Source organism: Oncorhynchus masou, chromosome 5 (assembly GCF_036934945.1).
Source record: "Oncorhynchus masou masou isolate Uvic2021 chromosome 5, UVic_Omas_1.1, whole genome shotgun sequence".
In the NCBI taxonomy this organism is placed as follows: Eukaryota; Metazoa; Chordata; class Actinopteri; order Salmoniformes; family Salmonidae; genus Oncorhynchus; species Oncorhynchus masou.
Genome location: NC_088216.1, coordinates 73,355,076 through 73,366,268, shown reverse-complemented (window position 1 = coordinate 73,366,268; position 11,193 = coordinate 73,355,076). Strand labels below are relative to the sequence as shown.

At 40.1% G+C, this 11,193-nt stretch overlaps 1 protein-coding gene across 1 annotated transcript in view; it reads left to right on the top strand.

The window, feature by feature from the left end:
- The first annotated feature begins 1,304 nt into the window (after window positions 1–1,304).
- The window catches only part of LOC135540228 (RING1 and YY1-binding protein-like), a 31,248-nt gene continuing 21,359 nt past the window's right edge, over window positions 1,305–11,193 (top strand). The window contains exons 1-2 of the mRNA XM_064966730.1: window positions 1,305–1,453; window positions 2,101–2,226. Of these exons, the coding sequence (XP_064822802.1) occupies window positions 1,428–1,453; window positions 2,101–2,226 (152 nt within the window). The 5' untranslated portion in view covers window positions 1,305–1,427. The remainder of the gene's footprint in view (window positions 1,454–2,100; window positions 2,227–11,193) is intronic.

The following is an 11,193-nucleotide window of genomic DNA, read 5'->3' as shown; positions in this document are numbered from 1 at the left end:
GCTAATATTGTATAAGAGAAACAGAAGCTCAAGCAGTAGAAAATGTGAGGTGTCGGTACTCAGCTCTGGTGAGCCCCTGCCCAAGTCAAGCACTGAGTATCTGAGATTCCTTAGCATTCCTTCCTTCCATCTCTGAAACATTAGACAATCACTAGTATCTTGAGTCCTTTCAAATGTTGTCAAGTGGACACTACAACCACAGAGAATGAAAAAACTGAAACATTTCCGTCTAAATGCAATGACAGTAGGCTAATTATTGGAACAGGTGTTTGTCCCATGCAGCCCTTACTACACAGTGTGTTACATCTGATATTTTATTTAACTCGTCAAAGTCAGTTAAGAACAAATTCTTATTTACAATGATGGCCTACCAAAAGGTAAAAGGCCTGTGGGGATGGGGGCTGGGATTAAAATGTATTTATATAAAAATAAATAAAAATATAGGACAAAACACACATCATGACAAGAGAGACAACACAACACTACATAAATGGAGATCAAAGACAACAACATAGCATGGTAGCAACACAACATGACAAAAACATTGTAGTGACACAACATGGCAGCAGCACAAAACATGGTACAGACATTGTTGTGCACAGACAACAGCACAAGGCCTAAGAGGGTTTTTATAAATAAGCAACAACCAGTGTGTCTTGCGACGTTTATACAGATGACCAGTTTACAGAAGAGTATAGAGTGTAGTGATGTGAAGTGTCCTATAAGGAGAATTGGTGGCAAATCTGATGGCCGAATGGTAAAGAATACCTAGCAGCTCGAGAGCTTTCACTTAACAATTACTTTTGCATTTGGTTAGTACACAGACAGCAGTTAGATTGAAAGGGGATGGTGATGAATAACTTTCTATGCAGCAGTGTCCCAATATAAACTTCACCACCATCTTCAGTACGAATCTGCATAAAATACAACTATATTCAGTACGAATCTGCAAAAAATACAACTATATTCAGTATGAATCTGCATAAAATACAACTATATTCAGTACGAGTCTGCATAAAATACAACCATCTTCAGTACGAGTCTGCATAAAATACACAATGACATACGACCCAGCTCATGCTGTAGCACAGGAATGTATGACACGCATAAATCCTGAGAATGCGCTATTCTACATTTCGACTATGTAAACCACATAATCTAATTGCAAAATGGGATATTATGGGAATATTCTAGCAAGCTACCCATTTTTCTTATTTCCAACCAGACTTTTAAACCGAGGCATGCGGTGATTGGGCGTCATGGAGTCACGCGGTGTTCAATCGCTCTGCCCTACCTCGAGCAGTCGCTGAACGCGATCTTGTCTGCCAGCTTTAGCAGCGGTTCTATCTGGATCCTCCGTACACAACCTACGACAATCACTGATAATTACTGAAGACCTTTTCTTCTTTTGGAAGACCGTTCTCACCATGGGCGACAAGAAGAGCCCTACCAGGTATTTAACCGTGTACCCCAGTCCGTTTTGTGTCGATTTAGACTTGTTTTGCGAGAATTCCGTGCCGTTTGGGGTTGATATTCGGATGCTTTCTCAAGGAGTGTTTCTCCTTTTTTCAGTTTGTATGCCAGAGCTAGAATAGTGCACAGGCACTATGGCGGCTTCTCGCTCCCTACTCTACCAGACACTCTCAGACAAAGGGAAAATTTCTGTGGATACGCCTGGCATTCTAGGAAATGATATTCAGTGTCAACAGAACTCGTTCGAAGCTCAATGTCGAATGGACATTATTTGACATTCGTTTTGCGAGCTAACATGCTTAGCCCCGAGCTAAAATATGTAGCTAGTCTGCTTGCTAGCCAGACTAGCGATGCAACCAAATGTTGTATCTAGCTAGCTAACTGGCTAACCAACATCATCTAGGTCGCTTGATTTTAGCCAGTGATGGATTTATTCAAGAAGCTCGCGCTGGTTAACTATTATTAGGAATTCGAATGGATAATCTGACAACCAACCAATATTTTTATGTATTAGTTTAAGTTTGCTCATGTAAAGGTGGGGGCACTGCATGTCATCACCACTAACAGTCATAACTAATCATATAAATGATATGTAATCAACTCACTTGACATGTCTCTTTTTCTAAGGCCGAAAAGACAAGCTAAACCAAGTGCTGACGACGGATTTTGGGACTGTAGCGTCTGCACCTTCAAGAACAGTGCAGAGGCTTTTAAATGCAGCATCTGTGATGTGAGGAAGGGCACATCGACAAGGTACGTCTAAGGTTATTTTCTTTACTCCTGCTGTAAAGCATAGCAATTTATTGAAATCGAATTTAATCGGTTACCAATTTTTGTATTAATGTTTGGACTTTTTGATTGTTGTTGTAGACATGTTCCAGGGTGACCATGCAATTCATTATTGTATGGATACTAGTGACTGAATGTAGTCGGCTAGGTGTGCTGCCGGTTGCCTCCGTAGCACAGAGAGGGGTGGGAGGAAGATGAGGGACCTTACTTTATAATGGCTGTAGAGCTGCTACAATGAAAGCTCTGAATTTGACTTCAATCAACGGGTCGAAACAAGAATTCTGCTGCTTTAAATATCTGTTAGAATGTATCACATACCAGTAGGATTAAATACCATACCATGGAAACTGTTATTAAGTTGTTGGTACTCTCTGATTGATCTATGAAATTAATGCATTTTTCTTGACAACCAATTAGTGTTACTAACTACTACATTGCCTACTTGAGACCTATCATAGATCTAAAATATCACTGCAGTACATGTCTTGATTAGTATTTTGCTGGCTGGATATTGGTGTTATGAGTATTTTTTTAAATTTATTTCACCTTTATTTAAGTAGGCTAGTTGAGAACAAGTTCTCATTTACAACAGCGACCTGGCCATGATAAAGCAAAGCAGTGCGGCAGAAACAGCGATACAGAGTTACACATGGAATTAACAAGCGTACAGTCAGTAACACAATAGAAAAAAGCAAGTCTATATACAGTGTGTGCAAATGGCATGAGGGGGTAAGGCAATAAATAATATATGATTGACATGTTAATTACTTATTAGAAATCCTTTCCTTTAGTTGTCATACTTCTGATCAGTCATATGCATACCACAGCTGTACAAACCCCTGATGGTTTGTTGTCGACCCCCCCCCCCGACAGAACCAATGTTTGAGTAAAATAGAGCCCCTCTGAGGAGTCACAGTGAGAAACCTATTTCATGGCTGTCAGAAGGCCCTCTGTTATGGGAACCTGAGATGGTACAAACAAGATATGCATTCTGTATTTGACATGATTTCATGTTTACCACTCACACTTGTGTTCTGGGGAATGATACTGCCGATAAGTTGTCTGTGTCAGGGTGTGAGTTCAGTCACTTCTAATCAGCTGCCTGATGAGATCTAGAGATGGATGAGTCATTTGTGAGCCTGCAGAAGAGTCCCCTACCTTTCCAGCTGTGTTAGAATGAGTGCTCTGCTGACAGCTTAAGTCTGCCACTGGTAAAACGCTGACTGGTTTTACCACTAATCGAAAGTTGTGGGTACTGTATTTACATTTTTTAAATGTTTTGTCTCCTTTGATTTATTTATTCTAACTAAATTGTTGCCTGCAGCTGATACTGGTAATATGTCACAATGTGGGTTAGCATGCTTTGTTGTTAATGGCAGGAAATGATGAGAAGCATGTCAAAACCCCTTACTATTGAGCTTTTGGCAGCAGCCCAATTGCCTCTTATTTGTTAAATGGAATCGCATGACATCACTGAAGTGGTTTGTGACATCCCCATTTGTTCTCAATTGTTCACCTTTGATGCAATTGTTTGCTATTTGTAACTCTGTCTCTTATTTATAATGAGCACTAATTGGGCATATTTTCTCTGTTTGATGTAATCCAGTGGAGCATGGGGAGAGCAGCTTGCTCTCAGCCAAGTGATCCACACTTTAGGAGTGTGTGTGGTGGTGGTTTGTCTTTACTCCTTTTATCTAGCTAGTTAGTTTGCCTGAAGGGGCCTTTGTGTGAAGATGACGTAATAATCTGCTCACTAATTACAGTATATCTTTGCTGGTGTCGAGAGTTCAAAGAAAGCAGGCAGACTTATTTGCTTGGATGCGCACACTCATTCAGATTGTCGTTATTTTGTTTGTTTTAAAGCTAGAATCCTCGTCTTTAACTTATAAATAGCCATTGATTCTTGAGGAATATAACTTATAAATGCCTCGAGCTTAGTTCAACTGTCGTATTCCTTAAGAACCCAAAAAACAGTGCCTTCAGAAAGTATTCATACCCCTTGACTTGTGCTACATTCTGTTACAGCCTGAGTTCAAAATGGATTACAATTTTTTTAAATTATTATTATTTTTTTAACCCATCTACACACAATACACCATAATGAAAAAGTGAAAACATGTTTTTATAAATGCTTATAAATACATATTTAATTTACATAAGTATTCACACCCCTGAGTCAATACTTTGTAGTCACACATTTGGCACCTGCGAGTCTTTCTGGCTAAGAATTTTCCACACCTGGGTTGTGCAACATTATTCTTTTCAAAACTTTTTGTTCTGTCATTGATTTTTTATCATTGCTAGACAACCATTTTCAGGTCTTGCCATACATGTTCAAGTATATTTAAGTCAAAATGTAACTTCGCTACTCAGCAACATTCCCTGTCTTCTTGGATAGCAACTCCAGTGTAGATTTGTTCTTGTTTTAGGTTATTGTCCTGCTGAAATGTGACTTCATCTCCCATTGTCTGGTGGAAAGCAGACTGAAGCAGGTTTTCCTCTAGGATTTTGTCTGTGCTTAGCTCCATTCCATTTATTTGATCATGAAAGACTCCCCAGTCCTATACGATTACAACCATACCCATAACATTATGCAGCCACCACTATGCTTGAAAATATGTAGTGGTACATATGTTTATTTGAATTTGCCCAAACATAACACATTGTATTCAAGAGAAAAATGTATTATTTTGCATTATTACTTTACTGCCTTGTTTGCAGTATGCATGTTTTAGAATACTTTATTCTTTACTACTATGCACTCTGTCAATTAGGTTAGTATTGTCGAGTAACTACAATGTTGTTGATCCATCCTCAGTGTTCTATCAGTCATTGAACTCTAACTGTTTTAAAGTCACCATTGGCCTCATGGTGAAATTCCTGAGCGGTTTCCTTCCTCTCCGGCAACTGAAGTAGGAAGGGACGCCTTTATCTTTGTAGTGACTGTGTGTATTGATACACCATCCAACGTGCAATAACTTAACCATGCTCAAAGGGATATTGAATGTCTGCTTTTTTCTTTACACATCTACGAATAGTTGCCATTGGAAAATCTCCCTGGTCTTTTGTAGTTGAATCTTTGTTTGAAATTCACTGCTCGACAGAAGGACCTTAGAATTATCTGTATGTGTGGGGTACAGGGATGAGGTAGCCATTCAAAAATTATGATAAATACTATTGCACACAGTCAGTCCATGTAACTTATGTGACCTGTTTAGCAAATTTGTACTACTGAACTTATTTAGGCTTGCCATAACGAAGGGGTTGAATACTTAACCTGTCTAGGACTGGGGTTCCGCTAGCGCCATTGAAAATGTAGGGCGCCAAATACAAATCAACAGAAATCTCATAAATCAAATTTCTCAAACATACAAGTTTTAGGCACCATTTTAAAGATGCAATTCTCGATAATCCAGCCACAGTGTCTGATTTCAGAAAATGCTTTACAGCGAAAGCTCCACAAACGATTGTTAGGTCACCACCAACTCACAGAAAAACCCAGCCATTTTTCCAGCTGAAGAGAGGAGTCACAAAAAGCACAAATAGAGATGTAAATTAATCACTAACCTTTGATCTTCATCAGATGACACTCATAGGACTTCATGTTACACAATATATGTATGTTTTGTTCGGGAAAGTTCATTTTTATATCCACAAATCTCATTTTACTTTGGCGTATTATGCTCAGTAGTTCCAAAACATGCAGTGATTGTGCAGAGAGCCACATGAATTCACAGAAATACTCATTAGAAATGTTGCTGAAAATTCAAGTGTTATGCATGAAACTTTAGATACACTTCTCCGTTACCTCTTATGGCTGCATCCCTTGTTCTCAATTCCTGCCTGAAGACACCCTAATCTAACTGCCTGTAGCTCAGCCCCAGAGGCAAGGATATGCATATTCTTGGTATCATTTGAATGGTAACATTCTGAAGTTTGTGGAAATGTTAATTTAATGTAGGAGAATATAACACAGTAGATCTGGTGGAAGAAAAGAAAGAGCATACATTTTCTGTTTTTTATTCTTGTAGCATCATCTTTCACATGTACTAGAATAGGATGCTGGAGATAATTAGAAAATAAATATTTAAAAAAAACAGTAGACCCTTGAAGTCCTCTACACAATATTTTGCTGCCTGTGCCATGTCCCATAGCAGTCTCTTTCTGATGTAAAGCAGAGGCAAACTGAACAAGTGGTGCATTTCATGCTGTGCCCTTTTGGCCCTGAGGCAGTCATGCCTGCAGTAATGAACTGTGGCATATGAACACCACTAGAGGTAGAGCGGGCAGCTTGGCACCGGGGGCTCCCAGTCGGAGTTGCTATCACTGTGAAAGAAAACATTTTAAAAAATGTATTGTGTTTATCATCACATAATAAACATTAATGTATTGTATAGAGCAGAGGGAGCAGTCACTAAGGTGAACTGCTGTTCCATTCAACTCCGGCCATTGTTGTGGGCCTGCCCTCCCCCAAACAGCACCCAATGACTATTTCATATGGAAATTGAGAGGAATAGCAGGCGCAGTGGCCATGTGTGTGTTTGCTGTTTTACTCCATTCCATTTGAATAAAAAAAATGGAAAATATATATATATATACATACACACACACACACACACACACACACAGGTTATGGGTCGTACACATACACACTATAGCCAATGTGTACTTTACACATTTCATTGATATATATATATATAATAGCTCAAATAAAAACACTTAAACAACACAATGTAACTCCAAGTCAATCACACTTCTGTGAAATCAAACTGTCCACTTAGGAAGCAACACTGATTGACAATAAATTTCACATGTTGTGCAAATGGAATAGACAACAGGTGGAAATTATAGGCAATTAGCAAGACACCCCCAATAAAGGAGTCGTTCTGCAGGTGGTACCACAGACCACTTCTCAGTTCCTATGCTTGCTGGCTGATGTTTTGGTCACTTTTGAATGCTGGCGGTGCTTTCACTCTAGTGGTAGCATGAGACGGAGTCTACAACCCACACAAGTGGCTCAGGTAGTGCAGCTCATCCAGGATGGCACATCAATGGGAGCTGTGGCAGTCAGCGTAGTGTCCAGAGAGCATGGAGGCGCTACAAGGAGACAGGCCAGTACATCAGGAGACGTGAAGGAGGCCGTAGGAGGGCAACAACCCAGCAGCAGGACCGCTACCTCCGCCTTTGTGCAAGGAGGAGCACTGCCAGAGCCCTGCAAATGTGCATGTCTCTGCTTAAACGGTCAGAAACAGACTCCATGAGGGTGGTATGAGGGCCCGACATCCACAGGTGGAGGTTGTGCTTACAGCCCAACAGTGCAGGACGTTTGGCATTTGCCAGAGAACACCAAGATTGGCAAATTCGCCACTGGCGCCCTGTGCTCTTCACAGATGAAAGCAGGTTCACACTGAGCACGTGACAGAGTCTGGAGACGCCGTGGGGAATGTTCAGTTGCCTGCAACATCCTCCAGCATGACCGGTTTGACGGTGGGACAGTCATGGTGTGGGTTGGCATTTCTTTGGGGGCCTCCATGTGCTCGCCAGAGGTATCCTGACTGCCATTAGGTACCGAGATGAGATCCTCAGACCCCTTGTGAGACCATATGCTGGTGCGGTTGGCCCTGGGATCATCTGAATGCAAGACAATGCTAGATCTCATGTGGCTGGAGTGTGTCAGCAGTTCCTGCAAGAGGAAGGCATTGATGCTATGGACTGGCCTGCCTGTTCCCCAGACCAGAATCCAATTGAGTACATCTGTGACATAATGTCTCGCTCCATCCACCAACGCCACGTTGCACCACAGACTGTGCAGGAGTTGGCGGATGCTTTAGTCCAGGTCTGGGAGGAGATCCCTCAGGAGACCATTCGCCACCTCATCAGAAGCATGCCCAGGTGTTGTAGGGAGGTGATACAGGCACGTGGAGGCCACACACACTACCGAGCCTTATTTTGACTTGTTTTAAGGACATTACATCAAAGTTGGATCAGCCTGGAGTGTTGTTTTCCACTTTAATTTTGAGTGACTCCAAATCCAGACCTCCAAGGGTTGATAAATTTGATTTCCATTGATCACTTTTGTGTGGTTTTGTTGTCAGCACATTCGACTATGTAAAGAGAATGATTTAATAAAAATATTTCCTTCATTCAGATCTAGGATGTGTTATTTTAGTGTTCCCTTTATTTTTTTGAGCAGTATGTGTGTGTGTGTGTGTGTGTGTGTGTGTGTGTGTATATATATATATATATATATATATCTCATTTTTTGGGGGGACAAAAATAAATAAATATGTATATTTCAGAAAACGGCATTAGCACTTACCCGTCAAGAAGTATGTCCTGTCCTTGCAGAAACAGCTCCTCAGCTCCTGTTTGAATCATAACACTCAAAGATTCCTCAAACAAAAAATCTCACTTTCCTGATCAATGTCTTCCATAATCTGGCGCAAATCTGTATACATAGACTTGGACTTTGCTTGTCCTGATTTATTTGCCATGATGTCTTCAATGAAATTGTTGAAAAAACACTTTCCAAAATAATACTTTCCCAAACACTGCTGTGCGTGACGACAACTACTCTGACGGTCAAGGCGAGAATGGAGTTCGTTACGCGTGCGTTTACAAACAAGGAATGGTGGTCCAACCCATAACGATCACATACTGGTGTTTACCTCGGCTCATTGGCTATCTACCCAGCTAGATTTCAAGAAGATCTGTGGTCATTGGGCAGAAATACAGTCAATCAACTAAGCCTCGCTAAAATTATTGGTGCGCAATGATGTCATTGCTCGTTGTCTTCAAATCAGTTCACTTCGGTCAATACTCCCCTCAAAAAAAACATTCAAGTTTGGCTGTGTTGCACACATCCAGAGGAATGCACTGAAACCGACCATGACTAGATAAACAATTGTTTACTGTGTGTAATTACGTCGAATGTCCCGTAAAAAATTGATAGCGATGGAATTCACGACACAAACGGTTTACAAAATGTTTCGATTTAGGCTATAAAAATGGATTTTATCAAAGAAAATGGCATTTCATTTGATCACTGGGACCCTCGAAGAGAAATAAGAGCAAGATATCAGAATGTAAGTCATAATTTTACCTTCAGGTGTGAATGTGTAAACTGTCATGGCGGAAAATGTTTTTGTTGTTGATCGCTCTTCTCAAACAAAAGCATGGTATTTGTTCTCTGTAATGGCTATTTTAAATCGGAAAACGTAGTTTGATTACCAAGATTCTAATCATTTGAAGAATGTAAGATACTTGCTTTTTCAAGAATGTTTAATGTTACGACGTTGTATTTTTAGTTGTCACTCTGAAATTTCCCCTGATGTTGATCCCTGTACCGGGATCTCTGGGGGTAGTATTTCATTTTTGGATGAAAAACGTTCCCGTTTTAAACAAGATATTTTGTCACGAAAAGATGCTCGACTATGCATATAATTGACAGCTTTGGAAAGAAAACACTGACGTTTCCAAAACTGCAAAGATATTATATGTGAGTGCCACAGAACTGATGCTACAGGCGAAACCAAGATGAAATTTCAAACAGGAAATGCCCCAGATTTTGAATGCGCTGTGTTCCAATGTCTCCTTAAATGGCTGTGAATGCGCCAGGAATGAGCCTTACACTTTGTCGTTTCCCCAAGGTGTCTGCAGTGTTGTGATGTATTTGTAGGCATATCATTGGAAGACCATAAGAGACTACATTTACCAGGTGTCCGCTTGGTGTCCTCCGTCAAAATTATTGCGCAATCTCCAGCTGCGTCCACTTTTGGTTCAGAGGAGAAAGGCAACTGCTACGAATGATTTATCATCGAATAGATATGTGAAAAACACCTTGAGGATTGATTCTAAACAACGTTTGCCATGTTTCTGTCCATATTATGGAGTTAATTTGGAAAAAAGTTTGGTGTTGTAATGACTGAATTTTCGGGGGTTTTCTTAGCCAAACGTGATGAACAAAACAGAGCGATTTCTCCTTACACAAATAATCTTTTTGGAAAAACTGAACATTTGAGTCTCGTCATTGAAAACATCTGAAGTTCTTCAAAGGTAAATTATTTTATTTGAATGCTTTTCTTGTTTTTATGAAAATGTTGCCTGCTGAATGCCAGGCTTAATGCTATGCTAGCTATCAATACTCTTATACAAATGCTTGTGTAGCTATGGTTGAAATGCATATTTTGAAAATCTGAGATGACAGTGTTGTTAACACAAGGCCAATATATTTATTTCATTTGCGATTTTCATGAAATTTTCATGAATAGTTAACGTTGCGTTATGGTAATGAGCTTGAGGCTATAATTACGCTTCCGGATACGGGATTGCTCGTCGCAAGAGGTATAACAACGTAAATGTAAACAAATACTGTATATCCTCAACATGGTTAACTATACATTTGAAATCATGGATGGTCAGTCCTTGAATCGATAGCTCTATGAATTTGAGTGGTTTCTCCTGCCCCATCCCTTCGCCCTTTTATTGAAATGGGCGGGGGAGAACTTATTGTTTAAATTTAGGGTTCTAGCTTTAAAGGTGTATTGATTTTTGTATGTTGTTATATAGACTTGGCACACTCAGCAGAGAGGATGAAGTGAAGCTGCCTCTAGGTAGTTGAGAGACTAAAGGATATTTACGAATGCATTTTAAAGGAGACGCAAATGTTTTTCAACCATCCATTTCTTACAGAGTTGGATACTGGGAGTATAAGCCATCTTTTTCAGCCGCAATAGAAGATGGGATATGTGGGACGGTAGCGTCCCACTTGGCCAAAAGCCAGAGAAAATGCAGAGCGCCAAATTCAAATAAATTCCTATAAAAATCAAACTGTCATGAAATCACACATGAAGATACCAAGTTAAAGCTACACATCTTGTGAATCCAGCCAACATGTCAGATTTCAAAAGGGCTTTTTGGCGAAAGCAAACG